The sequence below is a fragment of the Falco biarmicus genome, chromosome 8 (assembly GCF_023638135.1).
Source record: "Falco biarmicus isolate bFalBia1 chromosome 8, bFalBia1.pri, whole genome shotgun sequence".
Lineage (NCBI taxonomy): Eukaryota > Metazoa > Chordata > Aves > Falconiformes > Falconidae > Falco > Falco biarmicus.
Genome location: NC_079295.1, coordinates 37506251 through 37531647, shown reverse-complemented (window position 1 = coordinate 37531647; position 25397 = coordinate 37506251). Strand labels below are relative to the sequence as shown.

General features: G+C 42.2%; 1 protein-coding gene across 1 annotated transcript in view; it reads right to left on the bottom strand.

Annotated features, from left to right (window-relative positions):
* The window catches only part of THSD7B (thrombospondin type 1 domain containing 7B), a 269377-nt gene that overhangs the window by 3565 nt on the left and 240415 nt on the right, over positions 1 to 25397 (bottom strand). Inside the window, exons 18-26 of the mRNA XM_056350383.1 lie at positions 19600 to 19741; positions 18070 to 18185; positions 17434 to 17551; positions 10876 to 11021; positions 5879 to 6038; positions 5368 to 5541; positions 5183 to 5278; positions 4006 to 4088; positions 2246 to 2438 (exon numbers count right to left, since the gene is read on the bottom strand). Of these exons, the coding sequence (XP_056206358.1) occupies positions 2246 to 2438; positions 4006 to 4088; positions 5183 to 5278; positions 5368 to 5541; positions 5879 to 6038; positions 10876 to 11021; positions 17434 to 17551; positions 18070 to 18185; positions 19600 to 19741 (1228 nt within the window). The remainder of the gene's footprint in view (positions 1 to 2245; positions 2439 to 4005; positions 4089 to 5182; positions 5279 to 5367; positions 5542 to 5878; positions 6039 to 10875; positions 11022 to 17433; positions 17552 to 18069; positions 18186 to 19599; positions 19742 to 25397) is intronic.

Sequence of the window (25397 nt, the reverse complement as noted above, 5' to 3'; positions counted from 1 at the left end):
TCTCCTTGAAACACTTACAGCCTATCTCTCATGTGAGACAAACTTCATTTGTCAGGTCTGGGTTGGTTTGTTTTGGTTTTGGTTTTTTTTGTTTTTTGCTGAAGTCAGGGTATGAAATTTGTCACCCTCTCAACTGGAGATGCCCATGAAACATTCAGCAGTCCTGCAAAGGGACTGTCGCAGCCACAAAAAGGCATCCCACAGTGTCTTCTGTGAAGGCAGCCGGGCTCTCCACCCCCAACACAAAGGCATTGGACCATGTCATCCTACAATTTAAACACTGCTATTTAAATTGCTCTCAACTTGAAAAAAGTTCCTGTACCTGAACTCTGACCTCCCAGAGTGTTGTAAAGAAAGGAAAAACACAGCCTGATTCAAAATCAGCTCTGTGCACTCCTGCAGAGCATTTAGAAGAACAAAAACATCAGCCTCATTAAATCCTAATAAAATTTGTGTTCCAAACTGTAAACAGGAAGGGAAATAACAAATTAATTGGAGAAAGGCACGTATACTTTTACTGACAGATGTAAGTCCTTAGACGTACACAAATGTCAAGGACTATGGTACTGAAGGGCAGTAAATGCCATCCATACAGGGAGCATTCACCACAGACCTGCTATCAAGAGCCTAACTGGTAGGTAACAGCAGTTTACTGGCTCAGCTAGCAGTAATTACTGCAAACCCCCAGACTAATAAGCCTGACAGCCTGTTTAAGGGGAGTAATTACATATTTTGTCAAGAAGTTAGACAAAGGGCAGTGATTTCAAGAGCACCAGCCTTGAGCTGGGGTCTGAGGGGCACATACAGACCTAAGAGTTACCTGCAGGATGCCACGGGGTCGGTGATACACTTAGCACTCGTAGAACACATTTATACCTTTCCCATCTATTGTTTCTATAACACGTCTGCCCTAAAATTAAATAACACCATGTTCAGTAAAAGCTCCTTAGTCCCTATTTCTGTCTTGCAGTCCCTGGGGGAGAACTGGCTCACAGATGCTGCGCTGAGGTCAAGCCCACCAAAAGCTTTCAGGGCTGCAGCCTTGAATGCTGATTTAAAAAGAGGATTGCAGCATCCACCTGCACCTCTCTCCCTTTTTCTAACCCCGTAAAGGTACCAGCTGAAAAGATGACACCTAAGTAAGACAGCCTACAGAGGGGCATGGATGCTGACAAAAAGGCAATTAACCCCAAACCTGTGACTCAAACTGCTGCTGAACTGTGTGGGCTTCTGGATGACGGGTTTGATCAAAAAACAGCCAACTTTAAAAGGCTTTGGACCAAACCCTATGAGCTCAGAGACTATGAATGCAAAGGTTAACTACTGTATGCAAATCAAATATGTAAATGTAACATTCAAAGTGTGATCACATATATCAGACAGAATTATGGCTCCCTGAATCCCGTAACAGAACCTTTTGTTACATGTTTTCTGAAGTCTTGTGTTCATTACAAACTCATAGGAAACAAATGCAATGTCAGGTAATAGAAGAGGGGCAAGACTGCATTGCCAGTATTTTAGAACACGCCTTCACCTCACATTCTGAAGTCCTATTTGCATTTTAGAAATTTACTTTGAATAAATTAATCCTGCAAATAACAGCCAAAACGGTAATCAGCTATTACAGCTACAGCACCAGTCCTGTGAACCGGTCCGGCCATATCCAGTACATGGTTCCAACTGGGAAGCATTTTATAAGTGTGGAAGTCAAAGGTCCGCTTGGGATGCACTGATTTGGCACAGCAGCTTGCCTGCTTTTTGCCAGGTATTTTTTAATGTCTTAACTTCAACACTTTAAACGCTACATTTTCTACCCCCCCCTTTTTTTTTTAATATACTTTTGAAATATGGCAAGAAACAACCAATGTTTTCTTTAATGGAATCTTAAGTACTTTCTGCTCTGAATCTTCTGAAGCACTAGTGATCAATATCTTTCCTGGTCCAAACATATTAGTTCTAGAAACATTATCAGATAACAGTTCTAAGCATCCCCCCAATTCACACATGAGTATACTTTTGCAAAATATTATTGCTTCACTCTGTCTTTGCTATCTCTCAACATAAGAGATTGTGATTACTCTGTATAGGCACAAAGGAATGAAAGATGGCATGTGAGTTAGAAACTGGGAGGCTGCTCTGCAGCTCCCAGACACAATCTCTGATGTTACAATCTACAAAGCTTGTACCTTTCTTCTACAGAAATGCTGTAAAGACAATTTATTCCATTCATATTTAAGTTTTTCACCTGGATTAAAAGGTTGAATAGACCATCCTTTGAAAATGTCATGCATTTTTGAGTTGACAGGTTTATTTTTTCCAGCAATGGTCTTAACATCAGCTTTCTTATCTTCTACACCTGGTACCTTCATGCAGTAATCCAGGAAACCATTTGATCTCATTATTTCTGTATATCCTCGCTCGCAACCGCAGACTCCGCTCTAGGCGATAAAAGGGAATTCAGTATTAAACCAAACAGCATCTTCTCGCAGACCAGTGCAAATCATAGGCAAATTATGAACAAACTGCAAGGTACACCCTGCACGTTCGACTTCACCACCACCAAACCAACTAAACCAGAAACCAGTGCCTGCAAACCCATTTCAGTACAAAAAGCCAAAATATATTTGGGGAATTGGCTGAATAAAAAGTCAGTAATTACAGAAAAGCCCAACATATAAACATTTTCATTTCACAGGCATATGTGGCTTGATCCAAATTCCTCTTGTCAGTAACAATTTTCTCATTGACCTGCTGGGCATTAGAAGAAATGACAAGAAAGAATCCCACTTCAGACCCAAACTTTCCCCCACATACTTCCACTCTGGTATTTCAAAGGGCGACCTCAAAGCAAGCTTGCTTTCTTACAGCCAAATAGCCACTGGATCAGTCTAAGCATTTTCTTCAAGAGGTTTCTTAGAAGTCTGTGGTTTGCTAAAAAATATACTCCATTTTCTGAATTTCTACTTTAAAAGCATCTTTTTTAGATTGTTTTTCTTTGCTAATTATCTTATAATTACAATGACTGAGGGTCTGATACCCTGGGTTACCCTACAAACAGGCAACTGATTTACAATCTCTGTGATAAGAACTCCTGACATCAGTTTTGTTGCCACAACATCCCCCACTCATTGACAGACAGGATCTTGAGCTTTTTTGGACAAAAGGTGAAGTCTCAAGAGTTTTTATAGCTAATAAATTCATGCTTACCCATCATTTTTATATTCCTGTAGGCTCTGAGCACTCTCTTGACCACCCCCTCAGCAGCCCTGAATTGCACAAGAGCTAGTTTCCAATGGTAATTCCGCAGCTGAAGCTGAAAGCCCTGGAGGCTGTTTTCAAAATATAAATAGCTAAACCCCAGCTGCCCCTGGCTACTTTAAGGGTTCTGGGTTTTATGCTTCGTCACAGTACGGTAAGGCATTTTGGGAAGCTGTCAGTCTGGAGCTCGGAATGGCAGGAAGGGACATCTGTAACCTCTGGGTTCATGTTTGCTCAGAGGCAAGGAACTGGAAGGGGCTCCCCGATTCAGCAAGTGTTGCAGATGCTCAACATACAAGCAAAAAAGGTCACTTCCAGGTTTTTCTTTAGAAAGGAGTATGGAGACAGTGGGATCACACTGCTACAGTTTCCCTACCTCACAGGGGCTTTCTGTGTCCGTGGAAGAGCGGGAGACAGCATACTCTTTTATCTCCTCTCTTACCCAAGTTTTAAACAGCTCATTTTCTACAGGACAGTAAAATAGCATTCAATGAAAATTAAACCAAGAAGTTCAAAACCCCCTCTACAGAACACAAGCAAACTCGTAACACCACATAAACACAGCATCACTCATCTGTGCGGGTTTACGGTTTCCTTTCAGACTGAGATTCCCACATCTTCCTCGAGGTGGTACCAGGGACTCACTAAACTATTTTCTAGCTCCTGGAATGCGTTTAAGATACAGAAGCTAATTGAATAGATTTTGCAGCGTTAATTTCTCAAACATATTCTGCAGCAAGCCATTACCTGTGTGCAGTAGGAGAAGGGTTTTCTGCACGCTGGGCTGCAGTGCCGAACTTCTGCAGGTTTCGTCTGAAGAGCACACCCTCCTGTAAAAGAAAATAAATCCTGAGTGCCTTCAAGGGCATGTTTTAAAATGTTTTTGACTTGGATCACCACGGTGTACGAAGTGCTTGCTTGCTTATTCTTATATAGTTAAATACTAGTGTATTGAGTGCATTAGCATCCTATCTGTAGGCACTGCATTAATTAATTTGCCTTAACAAGGCAGGGAATTATTATCATACCCATCTTGTTAATGGAGAACACAGAGATACAGATTTAAGCAATTTGCCACAGGCCACATAGGAAGTTGGGGACAGAATCAGGAATTATGCAGATGATCTGTGTCCTCATTAATGTCCTATCTACACAAGACTATGTAATCCACGTAACACCTTTGCCCATCCTCACTTGGGGAAGTCTGTGTTTCTATAGGAATAAAAACATGTTAATGAGTTCTTACCTATTCAGCAACTTTTGCCACATTAAAATTTTGTTATTATCTTAACTACTCATTATAAATAGAACTAGATGAGAAGATCTGCATTTTCATTTCCACTCTTTCCTCATTCACCCTGAGCATATTGAGAGCGACCCGACTGATATGCAAGCCCTACCGCCTTTGCCAATCTCTTGCGGAGCTTCAAAGCGCTGACCATGAATTTCCCTTTTCATCCCACGCAGGCAGAATTTGTAGGTCACGGCAACAGCAGGAATCTCACAGTTTGAGTGATTTGAGATTCCTGCGTGTTGAATAGAAGAAGAGGAGGTACAGAAGCTGGGCTCTCTACCACGCATGTGATGTTCTCTTCTGTTCTCCACAGTTACAGGAAGGTTGCACTAACAGCTGTGCAAGCCAGCCCAGGCAGCCCTTTTAGTATACGTACACTCATTTCTTCCCGTGACCAGCCCAACAGTAGGGGTAACTCGCCCAAATGCTCTTATGTCATACATGTATGATGTTGACCCAACAGCAAGGCTGGTGAGCTCCCGTCTGTCTTTCCTACACACTGATCTGAACTGAAATTCTGGCGGTGTTAGGAAGGATGCCCGACTTCTCTCTGAGCAAGTGATGCAGAAGAAGAAAAACCTGGATGGAAACTTTTCATTCGTAATCATGCATGGCAATTTGTGGACATACCTGTGACATTTATTCCATCTGAGCGCTGACACCACACCGTGCGTCTGTTGTCCTGCCAAAGGCTGGTTTTCCACAGGTAATCGTAACACTTCCCTCCTGCAATATCAGTACCAGTTAGCCTTCATCGTGCAACAAAACCAGAATAAACTCTTGAATGGGAAGAAGCAGCACTGCAGCCATGCTACCTGAGCAAGGCCGTGTTTCCATCGCTTGTCCAGAGCAGCTCTCCTGGTTCTCCGGGGACTGGACAATAAACGCCCTGGATCGAGACTGGCGCCCTGTTGTCTCGAAGCTCCTACCATTGATGCAGGTGAGCTCACAGGAGCTCCACTCTGACCACTCTGTCAGGTGGCAGTCACCTGTGTATTGAAAGAATAAATTACGGGTTTTGCAAAGGAATCAGCCTTAAAGGGATAAGGACAACCTAAGCACACAACAGCTTTAATAGTGAAGTACCCCAGTGTATCGCCCAGTGGTATGCAATACTCTGATTTTCTGCTTTGTGGGGATCTCATTTTTTTCAAAAAACAAAAGAAGCCTTTTTCAGGGTATCCAGAAACAGCAGGCTGAGCATTTACCTGATCTGCTGAGGTACAAATTTTTACGATGGCTGACAGGACCCAGAGCTATGGAAGCATGTCCATCTCAGAGAGTTATCACAGGCAGAAATGCACTATGGCTTTCCAAAGACTTTACCTGGGCAAGGCACAGAGCACGGTAACTGCAGCACACTCTCTTTCAAAGGCAGCTCACCACATAACGCATTTTCTACGGGTTTGGATGCAGCAGAAACAGATGCATCGTGCACTACACATGTGAGGTTGCGGACTTGCAGTCCATCTCCACACTGTCCACCCTACAAAATGACAGAAGGGAGCAGAGACACACATCACTGACGTTAGCAGATGACAGAAGAAACGCAGTTGATTCCACGTAAAAAGACTCCAAGGATACAAATTTGGTCTTTGGACTGCAATAGTATTGCCAGTTATAGGAAGACAGATGGAGTCCTCCTCTGCACATCTCTACAGATGACCAGAGGCAGGGGCAGAGCCACACAGAATATGTCATAACCAAAGCAAGAGAAGAGGTGGGTACCATAAAAAATGAATACCATCTTCAAGCCTTTCACTAGAGCTAGTGAATTTACTGATGCTTAATTAGTGCCCAGTTACATCAGCACAGACATTTTTGGCTTCTCTAAAGAGGCTAAGAGCAGAGCCTCCTGTCCATAATGATGGAATGGCCATTTCCACTCACCTTTGACAGTACAGCCCAATAGGAGCACTTAGGTGGAGGAGGCTCCAACTGACTCGTCAGCCCAGTTCTGAAACACTTAGTCATACACCAAGCTACCTGCTGAAGAAGACTTCTTTTATCAGAAAAAGCAATATTGTTTGGCTAAAGCGACGATCAAGGGCTCAGGGTGCTGTAAGAGCTGAAGCACTGAGAGTATTTCTAGAGGCTGAAATTGTTTCATTCACATCTGAAAAACAGAGCTGCAATGATGCTTGAGGTGTACATCTTAACCCTGCGTGATGCTTTATGAACATGCACCCGAAGCCTTGCCGAAACGGCACTTTACATAATTCAGCAAATGAATCTCAAGAAGGAGGATGAAACATTGTTTTTATATAACCAAGGGAAGTGCTCCTTTGGATCACTTGGCAGTGGATTCTTTTAAAATAATGGACTTCATCTGCAGAACAGAATGGCTCCTACTGAGTCCATCCATTCAGCAGTGGGCTTCCTAGCAGGAATCTCAGGATTGGCTCTCCTGCACACATCTGGTAGCTTTTTCATACGCTCCATCCCTTCTATTGCAGACCCACAATGAAATGGAAATAAGAGCATAAGTAGCTGGATTTAGAGCAGTTGCTAATCAAAAGCATCTTAGAGAAGTATTAGTGTAGATTTACTATATGCAGCCAGATTCCAAGTTTTTAACACCATGTTTCACATTAGTCAGTGTGTTACTTACTGTTCCAAATTACTCCTTCACCGCTGAAACCTCTATTGCGGTCTGAGATTAATGGTGTGTGAATAACTCATGCAGCTGTCAATTGTGTTAGAGCTCTTAGAAATGGCTGGTGGAAACAGAAGACAATGTGGAGAAAATTCTCAGGGGAAATGGGCACTAACCAAAGTGCAGTATATTCCCAGCAAAAAGTGGCTCAAGGAATGACTAAATGACTGGACAGGACAAAATAAGTTTTTCAAAAGCTGCTTATTCTTCTACAAAAAATTTGTTAGTAATTCTTTAGGTATCAACATATAAATAATTATATGAATATCATGATTTCAATAGGTGAAAACAATACATATTTCATTCTACTATCATGCAATATCAGAAAAACATTTATATGTTTCAGTGTTTAGAATAAAAAATAAATAGGAAAAAATTTAGAAAATAAACAACTCTCAAACAAACCCAAAGATAAAGGTTCGCTTTTCAACAGTGGCTTCCATCTGCTTGCTTTCTTTCAAGACCAGTGATGTGTTTTTACAATCAACTGAACACAAAAGATAAAATGTCATCCTGTCATTTACAGGAGGAGATGTTTTTTCGTATATCTGGTAAGGTCATAAGCAATGCAGGAGCACCGCAATAACTTCCTTATCACCTTCAAAATTATTCATGTCCCCAAAATTATACATTTGAAGATCTAATTAAAAGGTGTGGGAATCAGTGGAAGTTTGCTGCAGTGATGGCACACTGAGAATGCAGGGAATAGCTGCTAATCAGAGGAGAACTGCCAAGGAAACGATCACATATTCAAGACTCAGAGGATCAAATCCATATTATAAATGCCTCTTCCTTGGAAGATATGATCGTCCGAGGCTTGCCTAGAACCAGGATTTGCCTCTTCAGTTATGAGCTCCTCGTAGGAAATATGTAGGTATTTGGCTTCCAGAGGGGATTCCCTCCATTTGGCTGCAAACATTTCTGCGCTGACCCTCCGGAGGATGCAGAACACACCCTGGGTTCCCTAAACACAGCCTGGAGGTATGGGCCCCTCCACAAGCACCCACATGGAGCCTCCACCTCTCAATCCCCTTGCCCTGACCAACCACTGGTAAAGTAAGGAGCAGGTTTACACCAAGACTGCATTTTGACAGCCAGGTATTTTTTGAATTTAGCAACAGGCTAACCTAAGGCAACACCTGCACAAACCTCTCACATACAACACAGATAAAACAGGAGATACCAATCCTAATGAGATACTTTGCCCAGACATGTCTTTTAGAAAAGTTTTTTCTTTTCAGCTTTTGCTGGGGTTCATGCGTGTTCACAATTATTTTAGGTAAAGTGTTGACTGGGCAATGCTTTCACAGGTTGATGAGCATTTAATCAGGTAAAAGTCTTCTCTAATGAGGAAGCGCTGAGTGACCACATTTAAGGGAGTGCTTTTAAAACACATTAGAAAGGAAAGGTTCTTAGCCTTTGAGGCAGCTAGTTCCTGATAACATCTGGCTACTGATATTCACTTTGTGGAAAAATTCTGAACAGTGTCAGCCACTGCTATTTTTTTTTTTTTTTACACTAGTCAGAGTATATCAACTCCAGTAGGAAAATTATTAATGTAATGTAACCCTTTAAGGTTAGGTGTATTGACCATTTCCCAAATTCTGCACCCCACCGAACGCCCCAGAAATGCCCCATGCCCACCAGAGGTGTGCCTGTGACGTGTGTGGTTACCTGGATGGCAATGCACTGATTTCTGTACTGTGAAATTCAGCCACACAGAACACCTAGCAGGCTGTTCCTAAACATGCAGAAATCTCTCATTATTCACGTGAAGTTTATTTAGCATAAAATAGCCCTTCTGCAATTAAGAAATGCAGTCTCAGTTATCTCATAATACAAGGTAAAATGATTTAGCCTTATAATTAATTGTCCTGTTTATATTATTACAGGAAGACACTTTAATAGTATGCATTTTGGTCTTACCATAGGATGCATTTACCTTATCTCACAAAGCATCCTTGAAAACAGGACTTCTGAAAGCTTTCTTTAGAAGGTAAGCTTAAGCTTCTTTTCCAGTAAAGCACAGGAATAAATCACCCTGTATTTATGAACTACATTTAATTCCTAAGCACCTCATTAAAGAGAAGTGAACACGAATAAAAATGGCTCCTCTCCAAAACAAAGCAAAGGGTAGAGAAACTACATCATGGTAATTTAAGGAGAGAAGCAGGCTCTATCTCACTGAAAGTGTGGGATGATATCTGGGTTAGGGAAGGTGTGATTGCTTGCTTGGAGCTGGAATTTAGCTGGGTTCTGGATGCACACACTTTTAATCTGCATGATGTGCTATTTATCTGGAGTATACAAAAGCTTTAATTCAGCTTCCCTAATAATTATCAGCTATGTTAGCTCCTACGGTTGAAGGTCTCTTCCCTATTGTTTAACAGAATTTGCTTGCATTAGCTGGAGAAAGCATAAGCTGATGGTACCATTTTGTTGTATTTATGTTATACGTAAATAAATATGAGTGCAGTACATACAAGGACCATATTCACATCCCTAGCTGCAATGAGCTGTTGTTCAATATATAAAAGCATTTCTCTTTCTCTGAACTTGGACTACCCAAAACCGATCATGCTCCAGATTTCATTTGTGAAAACCTGGGAAAATTCTGGGTGTCTATTCTGCCGCCCACAGTGTTCACTACACAGTCACCTACCGCGTCTAGAAACCATGCAGGTACTCAAGGCATTCGCAGGGTGGTGGAGGGCAGAGCAGAAAACACAAGTCTTTATGTGCATTACTGGCTTCAGTCCCCTACAGGGTATAATGTGGGGAAGCAGCCACAGATCTGTGCACAGGTCCTGTCCCCTGGAACCAGACATCCCACCACCATCTCAGCAAAGCCAGCTTTAAGCAGCTCAAGTGGACTTCGCTCTGCCCCAGAAACATCACTGCGAAAGACTCAGCTCTGCTTAAAACTGTGTTACCCACTAATACGTTTTAATGCTGGAAATGCGATTTAACAGATAAGGAGAGAGGGAAAAGAACAGAGGGGGAAAAAAAGGCACTTCAAGCCTGATGCAAGTCACTGGCAATGAAAAAATGACGGCTCCAGTGTCGAGCAGAGGTACTGAGCGTAGGTACAGCACATCACAACTGCACCCAGCCATTTCCAGAACACTGAAAAGATAGCCAGGCTAAGGAGAAAGAGAAACCATCACTTCACACAACAATTCACACCGCCGTACCAGAGACCTTGCGGGGAAAGACCTGCTACACAGTACTTGAAAAAAAAAAAAACAACGGGGGGAAAAAAGGAAAGAAAAAAGCTAAAAAGGACTAAGCTCTCTTGAAATCTAGTGTATCTATTTTCTTGTAAAGAGTTATTTTATATAATTTAATTATAGGTCACCACGACTATGCCCACTCAAGCACGTTTACTCCATAAATCTCCTTTAATATATCTATAAGCTTGCAGTACTTGAACCCGTACTGCCATAAATCGCTGCTGATGGCTGGAAGACGAGGTACAGAGGTTTACCGCTGCTGAACTTCCCCTGCTTTCCTACGGATCTTACCAGCACCTTCAATAGCCACAAAGACAACTCCCACCCACCAACGGTGGCCTCCATCAATTCTGCCACGTAATGACGATTTTTGTTGTCGACCCTGGCCGCTCGGAAGGTGAGAAGCCCTCGGGGAGCGCTGGAGAAAGCCGTACCTGGACTCTGCAGGGAGACCACGGGCCCAGCAGCCAGCTGTAGCAGGGCTTCACTGGGCAGCTCCTGTGCTGGGTGAGCTGCTCTGGGCAGGGTCTGCCCTCGCCCGCTGCCCGCAGGACCACCGAGCGCCCACGCACCATCTGGCCTAGGCGAGGGGAGAAGACAGGACATGGTGAAGGAGACCAGAAGGAAGAAAGAAAGGCAGATTTTGTCATTTATCAGTATTCCTAGTTCATTTTCCAGCACTAAAATCTGTTTAAAAAGCAATTAATTGGGAAGACTATTTGGATAATATGGATGCAATTGCTAAGTCTAAGTGATGCAAGTCCCTGGTATTTTCAAACATTTTTTGAACACAGTTTTGTGTGTTTTCCAAATATCTTATTTGTTTATGCAACATATTTAAATACTTGACTAAATCCTGATTATTAAATATGACACAAAAATAATTCCTATGGCAGCATAATTTCGAACATTACACGTTCAATATGTTTCCAGAGATTTTTAACAAATGAAATTTTCTTTTTATGAGCAATTATGTGCATCTAATTTGAAAACTGCAAACACTGTAGTGGCTATTACCGTCCATAACCACTTCTGCCATTTCCATTAAAATCCTATTTATTATTGGTGCAAACTTCTTCAGCAACTGAATGGAAAAAGCAATTATGTTACTACTTTTGAAATAGTAAAAGTGAATATATTCATTAGTTACTGCAATTCCATTTCCGTCTCCTTTGCTGTCCATTTATGTCCAGGAATGTTTTCACTCAAAATGTTTCAATTAGAATCCCAGCTCCAATTAAAAAGAAAAGGGGGGGGGGGGGGGGAAGCCTTTATGCAACGGGACGCAGAAGATTGTGCCAGGGATACAGTTTCTGCCTTGACTTTCAATAGGCGTGGATTTGAGAGGCAAGTAAAAAAAAATAAAAGTTCTGGGTAATAAGGGCACAGACATGCAAAAAGACAAGGCAAGCAGTAATTGCCAACTCACTGAAAAGGAAAGAGATAACACGTTGTGGCGGAGCTCTCCCATTTGGATCGCAGTCAGCTAGCTGCAGTCGTGAGCAGAGGGTAGCCCAGGGGGGAGCGAACACCCCCACAAAGTGGGGAGGCTGCGATATCCAGCCAGATCCTTCTCCCAGCTATTTATACACATGCTTTTTAATTAACGATACTGCAGCTGGGTTTGAGGTACATCTCTAATAACAGTCATCGCAACTGTCTACGGAGCAGCGTTTCCAAAAACATTTTAGCAAATAAAAATTAAAAGCAGACACACCTGAAAAAGCTACTGACAGATACCTTAGCAAGCTCTCTTCCCTTTACAATGCTGTTCCCTTGCTCTGACCCATTGAATTCCATTTTTAAGCCCATTTAAACCAATTTTAAGACTTCTTTCTTTACCAATTCTAATAACCTGGACCCAGGGAGTTTGTAACAGAAATGATGATAAAAGCTCTTATCCACAGGGCTGTGCATTCAGCCATCATGGGATCAGATACATTAGGAGGTGGAAAAAAATCCTACCAGCTGAGAGGAAAGGTAAAAAACTCCTGCGGTTCACTGGGGGTCAGAGCAAGGGAAGCAAACCCCCGCAGCCTGCCGCTGGCAAACCTCACGCAGCACCCCCCTTCCCAATAGACCAAAATTCGCTGTTCCTGTCTCTCCAGCACTGGACCAGATTTGCCGGTTTCTTCTTAATTCTGAATGCTGAGGACTGGCAAGCAATGGAAAAGGCTCTTTGGGAAACCGCGGGAAGCCCGCGGCCGTGGGGTTTTCGGGATGCCCTGGGGCAGGCGGCTCACCCGCACCAGGGAGCTCTGCAGCCCCGCCAGACACGGGCTCCCAGCCCGGAAAAGGAGGTCTCCTAAGGTTAAAAAATCTGATTTCATTAGGAAGGACTTGCAAGCCTGAAGCATTCATCAAGCTATATTAATTAATGAAATAATTTCCTTTCATACACACAGTTTAACATCTTTCTAGCAAAATATAAATGGGAAGATCATTGAATAGAAAACACGATTATCCTTTTAAGAGGAATTAAAAACCGCTCTGTAATTATTTACATTTTATTTTCCTACAGCTGGCTATCCAATCCATTTAAACTCACTACGTTCACAATGGTCAGCTGGTGCTTGACTCATTTAGCCTTTCGCTTTCTTTGTATATTGTGAATAAGTCAAGAAAGAAAGAAATTCCACTGATATCTTTCTTTGCCCAAGCACTGTGGTGAGTTTTGGCAAGATCTGATTTCTTTTTCTCACTCCACAACATTATCTAGGTGCTCAGTTACCATCCAAGTAGCAGAAAAACTCCCTGTTTTTACTTTTTAAATACCTTATCCTTTGCTGCCTATAGAGAACAGAATCTCACCATGTCTGAAATTAATTTGCTTTCAATACAAACTCTGGAAGGGTCAAAGCAATCCTAGCTATTTCTTTAATTTCCCAGTGAATTTCCCAATGATTTGGCCACATCTCTGATTCCTTTGCTCTGCAGTGTTAAATGATACAAAGGTTAAGAGAGAACGTGTGATGAAAATTGAAAATAAGTATTTCTCCATAACCTCAAATTTGTCTTTAGTTTAGAAACGGGGGAAAAAAGAGGCTAGTCTTGTTAATGCTGGTCACTTAAAATTCTGTTTTGCATCACCAGCTAAAATTTCTTCTCATAAACATAGGAACATATTTTCAAATCAGAAGAATAAGATTTTTTACCCCAAAAAATCCATTGCCATTCCTTGCATTTTATCCCCACAAAGTGATGTGTTGCGGCTGAAACCAAGATGATTAAAATTCCTGCTAGAGTTCATCCCAGTCAAAATCACTGACACGTCGTTATCTGTTTGATGAGCATGAGCAGAGCGTAGAAAACAGCCCTATCAGGCAACCACAAGACGAGAGCATGGCTCAAGTTACTTAAATAAAGCTCTGAAGGTCAGCTTAGGTCAAGTCACAAGCAAACGGGACTGGTGATAAATGAGGCTTTTCCCCTCCTTCCCAGTGCCAGTCCCTTCAGCAGGCACTGGGGCATCCACAGCTCAGGGAGAGGTTCTGGTGGCCTCTCTTCCAGCAACGTCTCCAGCACCACGAGACTGGACCTTGCCAAGTTTGAGTAGCAAGCGAGAAAAAGTCACGAAAGTTTCTTCTTCAGAAGGCAAAACCAAAAATATTTTCCCAAATTGGCACTGAAGCAATGGAAAATGTAACCACCACATTTTTCAGTCGTGCACATCCCTGTCCCCATCCTTTCCATCCCACAGGTCAGTCTGGTGTTGGGGTGCACATCTCTGCAACCTGCTACAGTCACTCCCGGGCTCTGAGGACTGTGCAAGGCATGGCAGTGCATTCAGCCCTAGGTAATTCCGGTAAATCCCATAATTTATCAGATGAAGTCAGCTTTACAAGTGGAAAAGCATGGGTTTAGGTGGGTTTATACTATTTAGCATTCCTGTTAAGACAACCTGGGAGAAATCATATGGGATTGGAAAACGTTTACGCAGAAAAATTCAGCATCCTCATGTATTTATTTGCCTTAACAAAGGAAATACAATTTGCTGGGGATTATCCTTACCAAACACCTTCCCAGTAACTCTGATTCAGGCCGTGGGAGCACCATCCATTAACGCAGTACTATACATCTTTTCATAGCAGTACAGCAACTGATATGAGGAACCCTAATATATAACCCACCGTCAGCCTAAAGCCCTAACCAGCATCCTGAACAGATGCTGCCCAGAACTACAGCTGCAACAGGCAAATATCAGTTACACATCTCCGTAGGCTCAGTGCAGGCAGGAAAGAGAGATCTACTTTACTCATCATCATTTATAAAAATCAATATATCCGCCTTTGGCTGCTCTGTACCAGTACCGTATTAGCTGTCAGTGCCACATATACAGCAGTGCCGCTTCATGTTTAAATGCATTGTTCCATAAAATAAAAGCTGAGCAAGAGAAAGGTACCATCCATTAAAATATATCACAGCAAACCACTATTGGAAGAGTTGGACAGAATAAAAATGTTAGCAACAATGCTCAAGTTAAGAAACACATGAAAACATAAATCCGGCAATATTAAAATTTGATCGGAATGATATTTAAATAATGTTTGGAATCATTTATGGTACTTCAGCAGGCCCTTCTCACGCTCTCCTAGAAAAGTCAGAAAAGCAGAATATTATTGTGAGGGGAGCCAGTAACGGCGCGTACAACTGGTCTGCTGTGAATTATTTCTGAGAACTGTGCATTTAAGGCCCACGTTTTAGCTTTATCAAGCAGTGCACAATTACTTATTTGGCAAAGGGAAGCTGAATCAGTGTTTACTACAGCCAATTCCCACAGCTCGTTTATTGTCATCCTTTGGTTTTCCCTCTCTAATTGGACACTTCATCCTAGTCTCACAAACGCCTCTGAGAAACTCATGATGATTTCAAAGGTACTGCAGCCTATGAACCTTCAGGTAGGAAACCCTCACTCGATTCATCTGTGAAGTACCACCTGTAGATGAGTACATAATTAACGTCTTCTCTGTTAATACCATCATCAAGTAGTATTTATAATCAACTGGCACTGGGTGAAGATCCTGAAATGATGGTATTTCTGTTGTTGGAACCACACAAAGGCCACAGCCACAGGACAGGTGCCAAGGTCCCTCCATCACAGACGTTTGATATCAGAGTAGCTCCACACTTGACGGCTTCTGCAGCAAAACCCAGATCAGGACTGGTGCTGCAGCAAAATAAACCACGCACTTGGAATAACCTGGATGCAAAGTACTTCTGTTTCATTGATGTTCATGCTTTGGGATGAGATTCAGAAGAGTCTTGGGTTCCTGCAAAACTATTCAAACGATAGAGAAGGGCTGAGCAAAACTTGACTTCTTGATGATATAATTGTTAAGTCAGATTTCCCAGCTGCTTAGCTGCTGTAGGTTCACAAAACGGTATCTCCAACTTTTAGATTGTACACGACAACAGCCTGAACAGTATGAGCCAGCTCTCCAGCCAGCAGTATATCACAGTTATGGTCTCTAAGGACCAGAAGATGACCCATAGACTGAGCTGAGCTTCAGCTGGACCGTGTGGTTCAAGCAGCCTTAATGAGGTTTGGCACCTACAGCCAGGACACTCACGCGAAGGTCTGCTTCAGCAGTGCACAGATGTTTCCAGTTTTCCTCTGCAGAAGCCCGGCTTCGATTTAGGGCACTGAAGTAACTGTTTGCTCCTTACATGCACTGGCAACCATCAGCTCTTCAACCAGTCTTTAGGATTTGCACAAGCATGTCAGGATCAGGGGCAGAATACAAGGCATACCTTTATCCAGCACACCCCTTCGCAAACTAAGCAATGTAAGAGCTCAGGGTGGAAAAACCTTCAGGCATTATCTAAGGTGAGCTGCATCTTAAGCATGCTAAAAGGCATAAAGAAGTTACCACCTGTTTTTGCACCATAACTCTGTTTATTTTAGTAAGTAATTGAACTCCCCCCAAAATAATGTAAGTCTATTCAGCAACATGAGCATTAATGCTTCAAACTGGGTTTTGAAGAGAAAATAAAATTTGGAATTAATAGTATTCCTAGTGTGTTGTTAAAACACTGGCCATGAATTATTCATTTCTGTTAAGAAAGCACTACTTTACAAAAGGGCTAAAAGCTCGGCAAAGAAAGAACATCACTAATCCAAATATTAAGCTTTTTCTGTAACATTCTTTGATCTCTAAAATCCATCTGAAGAAATCACTTTATGGAAGTTAAGAGCTTTTTTCTTTTTGACCTTAAGTGAATTTGATTCAAATATACATTATGGCTCTTGAATCTTAAAGACCATTAGCTGTACATCTAATGCACGTCAGAAGCCTGGGAAGCTTATTTTGAATACAACCTTCAACACATTTCCTCATGTCAATACTCAAAGGGGGTTTTAATCATATAAAGTTAAAAAAAGGTCCTAATCCTTTCACTTTCTGCATGCTGGTGAGCACTACTGGCTATGGAAAAACTTGCTGGAGTTACTGGAGTGATACATTCAGAGACCTGCGGATACAAGATGGAGACAGAGGCACTTACTAAACGATGAAAAATAGTTTAGTGGTTTTTCTTCAACGGGATGTAATTATGTTACTAAAAGTAACTTCAGCAGAAGATTTGTATTTATGTACCTGTTCCTTAAGAATCCCGTCGCTCTCCCCCGCTCTTTGCTAGCTCTATGTACTCCCCCTGTCCCAGGGGTTAATGTTTCCTATGACTGAATTCTGAGAGTTTGAATTAATAAAATGATCCCCCAGGCATCTGTCTACTTGTTTCCTAAGTTGCATTTTCACTTCAGAATACTTTGAAAATAGCCTGCTTTGTTCAAAAAACCCAACAAAACAAAACAAAAAACCTCAGGACCTTGAGGGCATCCCAAATCACATCTGAAGGGTTCGGTGAGGCTGGGGAAGGTCCCCGCGCGCCGTACCCCTGCTCGAGGGTTGTGTGAGCCTGCCAGGGGCTGGGGGTCCTGCCTGTGCCACCTTGCTGAGGGGTGGGGGGGAAGGAGGCAAGGGGGCACTCACCACCAGCGCCGCACGTGTGGGAGCACTGCGACCAGGCTGACCACGCTGAGAGCTGGCAGTCCACCGCACACCCCACCACACACCGGCTGCTCATCTGCACGGGCTTCTCCAGGTGAAGCTGTGAGATGACAAGGAAACGGAGGTGTCAGTCTCCCCAGGCCCCCGGCCGCCTCCTGCCAAGCCAGGCAAACGATAAGTGGCAGCGGCTGCGGTGTGACACCGGCATCACTGCTCACGGGGAGTTCTGCCAAGGGTGCAATTGGTGAAAGCGGTTTCAGTGTTGAAGCATTTCACGTCAAGTCCCTCAGCGTTTGCGTCTTGCTCTGAAAGGACAATCCCAGTCTTCTAGCAGGGCAATCTCCCTGGGCACCAGCTTTGTTGGAGCCACCGGGATGGTGCGGGGCTGGCAGCTGTGCTCCACACATTTGAGTCGAGGAGTGACACCACCCACTAACCCCCCCGGGGATGCTTCATTCCCCAAAGCACTCAACTGCTGCACTCCCAGTGCCAAACACAACTTCTCCCCTATTTATGGACCATGTCCTGCTGTGGACCAGAAGGCACCAGCTTTCTGGAAACAAAACAAAGCACTCCGGGTGTTCCCCTGCCCCATGCACACGTGTGTACCGTTCTCACCCTCCGGCAGAGCTGCATGCTGACGGTGGCCCCGTCGCTGCGCTGGCAGCTCAGGAGGCGGCGACGCTCCCCATGCCCGCAGGTGGCATTGGCACCCAGCTGGCACCCGCTCCAGCCTGCGGACACAAAGCAAAAGATGCTGTGCTGCAGGTCAGCACCGTCATTCGGTTTTCACAGCTTTTTACTCAACGTGCAGGCTACCTTCGCCTAAGGCAGAGCTGCCCCGTGTCAGGGCATCCCACACACAAGAACACATACAAAATAAAGTTCTTAAACCTCAGTGAGCCTCTCAGAGGAGGAAGCACTCACTCTGCTCTCAGATATCCCCTCAACGCAACTGGTACATCAGAGTGCACAGAAAACTGTTAGACGCTGATAAAGTGTATCAGTTCAACCCAGTCGGCACAGTTACAAGACTGTATTGTCTGAAGTAAAATTTCACTTTGATAAAGTCGCTGGGGAAGTTTCTGAAGCGTAACTCTGGTTTCACCTATTCCTTGTCTCAAGGCAAAGCTTTCCATTATTTAAAACTAAGCCCTTATACTCATGAAATAAAAACAGTGCTTCTAGTAGAAGAAAATTCATATTACTTGTCTGAAATTATGATGGCCAGAATACAACTAAACCGAAATAAGCCTTAAAACACCATTTAAAACAAACAAAAAGCATAACACAACTACAATTTCCATATACCACCAACAAATAGGAAGCATACAAGAGGAAAACCTATTAACTTTGTGTCTTCCACCTCTGATAAACATCAACATGTAAATGTTCTGTATTTCTGAAATGTGATGATAAAAAAGGCATCATCTCGCTGCCTGTGTGTTTCTGTGGCTTTTATTTCAAACAGGCTGAGTTTATATTCAGATATTTTATCCTGCTGTGTTCTCCCTTTCCACCAACCCCCAAACTCCTCTTAGATCTCTCTCAGTTTTTCTCGTTTATGTGAGCTGGTCAAAACGAAAGGAATTTTCCCTCCCCCCCCCCCCCCCTTTTTTTTTTTTGTTAGTTTGTTTGCAGCAGATCTAATTGCTTCTAAGGTCCTAAATAATGCATTTTGCTCTGAATATCCTACACCCACCCACACAACCCATATTGCTTCAAACCCAACTTTTCTTCATATTATTTGCTTCACCAGAATCACGCGGATGACATTCTTTTAACTGGATTTTTGTAATTAATTCTCTTGATAACCCACCAAAAGGAGGAGATCCCACTTAACCTGTTTTGTTTCCAGTGTACCTGCAATGACAACTTAAATACAAAAATTGTGCATTTGTCCACTAACCTGTAAAAACTCAAGAATGTAATTAACTCTTGAAATCAGTGATGACTACATGTAACATCTTTTAATGTCAAGGCTTTAACCATCACCACAAGCAAACATAACTTAAAATACAACTGCAGAAAGCCTTTAAGGAGCTGAATCTTTTATACAGAGATACTTGGAAAAGCAGAACGTCAATTTAATGTGTATTGTAATTGCTGTCACTTGATTCTAAGAGTATACTGGAAAGTTATACTTACCTGTGAGATTGTACTGATAGTGGAAGCAATTTTGGTTAAGAATACATGGCTTCACTTGTGAATCTTCAGGGCAGGGCTTTGCATTGACAGAAGACCTTAGCACTTGTCGAGTTCGGGTTTGCATAACATTCGGATCACACACCTGTATAGAAGAGTGATGGACAGTACAAGAGACGCTTGTAAATCATACAGATACCAACCGCCTGCGGCTGTTACATGCACATCCATGGCCATAACAAGACACTATATAATCACACTGCCATTCTAAAGATACTTAAAAGCATGTGAAAGAAATACGGTTCAAAGGTAAGGATCAATGTTACTAAAAGTCATCTTTTGTCCACCCTGATTTGGCTATTTTAGGCACTCCTATACTATTTATTTCTGTATTTTTTTTTTTTAAGGATCCTCGGGGACAACAGCACAAAGACAGTGCCATTTTGCCATGTTCTACTTTCCACCTCTTTCCAAGCCTTCTAGTAAAATGCCATAACACTGAATAACAGGACAGGATTTCTGGCACAATTAATGCTTTTTTTTAAGCAATAACTGATGTTCCAGCAAAGCTTTCAGTTTAGGAGGGATATTTGTAATTGCTTATCAGTTTATGAAGCTGACAACAAGACAGGATGACTTTTCAAAGAATGTGATACAAATACTGATGTCCGAGTGGCCATAAACCAGGATTTGCTTGTTTACATTTGTATGTAAATATGAACCGAGGCAGTTTTTCATTTGTGTTTGTATATCACAGGCACAAAAATTGTTTTCAGCAGCCCCCCATCCTCGCTCTCTTAGCATTGTGGCATGGGGCTGTTTTGTTTTCCATTTTGCTGCAGACTTAGTGACCAAACGCTTTCAGCCTTCCAAGAGACATCCCCTTTGTGCAGAGGAAAGCATCTGCTCATCCCCACAAATCCCCCCCAGCTGCCCCCTGCTCACCCCTCCTCTGCAGCGCAAGAGAGCTCTTCTCTTTGGCTGTCACACAGAGGTGTCACCCAGCTCTGCCTACACACTTCTTAAGTTTTTCCCTTGGTTTATTTAACTCGAGGCTATAGCATAAGCACTAGCTGGGCCATGGGGAATGTGGTGCCACTGCCCCAACCCCAGCTGTTGCGCTTGTTTCTCGTGCCAAGGAGAATTTTTCCTGTTTCAGGAGGAAGGAGTTCCAGCACCAAAGATTAAACGTCTGTGACACCAGGCAAGGCTAAGGTGAAGAGCACTAAGGATTGCTGCTTTGTTTTGTTAAATGAAATCACAAAGTGTCAATAAGCTTATCCCGAAGCCAGGGTGATTTCTGTACCTGCAAGGCTGGAACAGAAAAGCAGCCCCAAGAGCAGGGGCTCTGACCCACCGAAACTCCGCAGAGCTTTCCCATAATCTGGTACAGTGGGAATGGCTGCATGGAAGTGGTCACAGCAAACCTAATGGAAAAAAATCCCTACTAAAGGTATTCACAGCCATTTCCCAAACAAGATGACCTATTTAACTCCTAACAGTCCCTCATTAGGACTAAAGATTGCTCAGGAACAGCAAAGAAAACAAAAAAACCCAATGCATGCACGAATACATTTTCATAAAAGCTTGGGAATTTAAACCATGATTTTTCTACAGAGTACTTTAATTACAAAAAATAACTAACAGTTTAAAACCACAGGCTTATTATCATGCAACAAACTGCCTGCACAGGTGAAAGTATGGATAATTCCTGTATTGTGAATATTAAAGAGAAACGTAATGGCATTGCAGCACAAACCCAGATCTCAGACTTCTGTAAACTGGATTAGTTGCACAGACAATAGCATAACTAAACAGAATACATATCAGGACAAACAGGAAAAAAACTCTGGTCTAGTCTTAAAATACATAGCCAGGGCCTATTTTCCCTTCAATTACACTATGTGAAAGAAATTCTATTATGTGCCTATTACTGACACACACCTTGTCAAATAATTTAAAATGGTAATCTTATTCGAATATCCATAGTCATCTAAAATACCCAATTTCTCTTAATTATCTGAAAATTAAACCTATGTTATACCAACAGTTTGCTGGCTTTTCCACAACTAATCTGATTGCTCAACCTCACAACTAACACTAATAACTTAAATGATTTGCCAATAAAACAAAACAAACAAAATAAAAAAAAAAAATCAAATAAGGTATCCCAGTAGTTACTCCTAATTAATGTTTCTCTGCATTATGTTACCAAAGGCAGAAAAAAAAAAATCAGTGAATGCTGGGACAGAAGTTAAGTCTGTGCCATCTCGGAAATACCTACTTTTGCTCCCTTCAAAATAAGAACCTGCAGACAGAAAATATGCATCATTTTCAGATAAGTAAATTCTTTTAATAAAAGTCTTCCCCCCCTGCCCCGGCCTAGCCTGCATCCCATTGTGCTCAAGTAGAGGGCACTGATGCAGCTCAGTGCTGCACACACTGTCGTACAGCCCCCCAGATTCCCGAGCTAGCAGGACCATTTTCCTTCTCAGATGTCCTCCCAGTGGGTAGCAGACCAGTCCAACAGGTCAAAATCTGGTGTCTGCCAGGATCCAAATAAACAACTGGTTTACTGCGGCTCCGAGACCAGCGTTCTCACAGCGCTGATGAGCCACGTTGTTCACAAGTCAGAGTCAATGCGATAAGCTCCCCACTTTCACCAGTTTTGAATAATAAAGAACCTCTGTAGGAAAAGTGTTCATTTAATCAAGCTGAGTACATGGGAAACGTAAAAATTCAAAGTCGGCAAACTGTAACTAATATCCTGTAATATTATTTGTCGAATTTCTCTTTACGTCAATTGAGAAGTCAATTTAGTTTTATAATTGATTTTCTGGCCTTACTCTTTCAAGTTAACTATGTAAAAAATTGAGCCAAATATGTATGGAACTGAATAAGCGGCAGGAGGGAATGACTTGCAAAGAAAAAGATGAAAGCTGGGAATTTCAAAGGAGCAAAAGGGAGCTGAGTATCCAGCTACCCTGGAATCTCAGTGGGCTCGGGTCCACAACTCCCACAGGACCCCTGCAAAATCCCAGGCTTGAAAAATTAAATATTTACAATGTGGCAAAGGCTGAGGAATGGCTTGGCAGACTCAAAGTCATTTAGAGGATGGGAATGGTCACAGTTACAGAGGAGAGATTGTTCCCAATGGCAACATGCTAAGGTTATTAACAAGCAATAATGAAGAGACGTGTGTAAGCTGCATAGCAGGAGGAAGATACTATGTCACCATTGTCACTACTGCCATCACTGCTAATGACATCTATCTAGTCCTGAATTTGGATCTTAAAAAATACTGAGAGAAAAACCAATCACCACCAACGGCAAATTATATTTTTAGGAGGTAGACCGGAAACAGCAGTTATTAATATTATAGATAAGGCAGCAAAACCAAGATATATTACTTGATTAATTAAAGTAAAAAATATCACATAATTAATTAAGATTTGGGCAAGATTATGGAACGGGTTGATTCCAAATATTCTCACAAATTAAGAAAATGACAAAAACCACGTGACTGTTCAAATACTCTTCCACACGAACTAGTGAAGGCACATTGATCAAGACTGGATCTGCTCTACCCAACTAGGCATCCAAGTGCCTTACCACAAGCCTACACGAATCTAGAATTTTGGGAGTTTTAAATAAGTAAAACTCTCTGTGATTCAGCAATCCTTTATGGATTATTTTCATTTACAGCTTCGCCCTTCCGATGAGTAGATGCTATACTTCCAAAGACATTGTTTTACTTCCTACCATTCTATTAATAACTACTAATTTCACTGACCATAGATTGAGCTTTTTTAAAAAATATTTTTACATTAAGACAGCCGTTACCTCCTGTGAAGTTGTCACAATGGGTTTGTGCCCAACATTTCTTCTACAGTGGAAGCACAAGGAAGGAGGAAAAGGGGCACCCAACAACACTGTTAACAGAAAGGCAGGTGCAACAGGAGCATTCTGTAGTGGGAGTTTAACTTCTGACTTGTATTTCTGAGATCATCTCTTTATGGTCACGCTGCTTATTTTTATGCCTGTGGTTACAAATCTTGTAACTAGCTTCCATAGTTGGAGAATCTGGTACATTACAAGGGGGCAGAATTGAGCGTAACAGCAAATCTTAGGCTGAAATTGAAAGCCAAGGCGATAGACTTAGATTGCAATGATTTATTAAGATATATTTAGGCAGTGTCAAAGCCAGGGCATGGCTGAACTGAGCACAATGCAGAACCCCATGCAGGTGCTGAAGCTCTCCACATGCACAGAGCTTGCTGATCCATGCTGGGGTCCACATCGAGCAACTCTTGCACAGACCTCATGTAGAAGAAAGAAAAAAAGAAGGTGGGGTGAAATTCAGCTTCTTGCTTGGGTCTCGGCTCCAGGGACATCTCCAGCAAACTACAGTAAGAGCAACTGTGGAGACTCGGCACCTTCCCCTGTTCCTTCCAGGAAAGTGAGGCTCTGCTCTGCCAGAGGGCTGGTGCTACCAGGATGGACAAGTAATTCATGCTGAAGCCTGGGGACCATCAGAGTTTAGTGCCCACTTTGCAAGTGGAAAACCTTTTTTTCAAATTCTGCCTCTGTTCTGGACGACTGAAACCCACTTCCAACACCATCCAGACTAGAAACAGATTAAAGATTTATGGATCGAAGAAGGACAATGAATATGGGTCCCAGTTGGCCATAAATACAAGAGAGGAAACAAGTCCTTATGAAATGGAGGTAGCTGTGATGACGGAGGTAGAACACCAGAGGCCTGGAGAACTCGATGTATCTTCGAGGTTAGGTGCCAACTCAGTTTGGCCATTAAGTTTTACAGACTATGTTGTTTCTTGGATTTAAGCCAGATTCCTACTTGATGACTGTGAGCAATGGGGTGTGTAATTCACGCATGTGCTTCCTTTGGAATCACTGATAGGAATGGAATTAATTTCTGGATAGAAGTAATAGCGGGGACCTAGCTCAGGTTGCACATCAATAGCTTATAGCAGTAGGAGGTCATACACAGACACAGTAAGTTTCTTTATGTGTATAACTATTCCGCCTCAGTCTACTGTATTAAATCTCATCCATTATCCTCTTCTATGAAGTGTGAAAAAATGGAGCTAAAGCCAGGGATCTATAGGCCAGATTATATAAACCACTTCAGAAACACAATATTTTAAAGCAAGAGAGGTACATAAAATGTTAAGGTAGACATGAATCAGAGTTTTTCCCAAAGGACCATTTAGAAATTATAAAAGCCATCATCTTGATTCTATGGAGGAATTCTTGGCACTAGTAACTACTACATTTTATAATAATTCTTTTAGCCAATCACATCTTCCCACCATGACCACTTGTCATCAGTTTAAGCTAACATAAAAAGCGAGGGACACAAACATACACAAAGGATGTACCCAGCCTTTCCTCCAGACAATAACCAAACAGACAAAGCACAGAAATTTTGTTCTGGAAGAGAAGGATATCAAATAAAATAAAACTGCGAGGTTATGTATGCTAAGGTCCAGAGTAAGAGCTGTTAACATATCACATGTTAATATACACTATTAGACATTCTTTGGGACGGATTTCAAAAGCTGTCCACTGATCTAAGCTTTCGTATGTGTTATAATCGTACAGCACAAAGGTTGTAACACATTAGAGAGCCCTTTAAGTTGTTTAATTTATCAAACAGCTTGTATCATGCACACTGGTCTATAAATAGCTGACCACATTATATTTAACTGGCTATTCATACGGAAACATACAGCCACAAACTAAGGCAAATGCATTGGTAGCAACAGGATTTGACT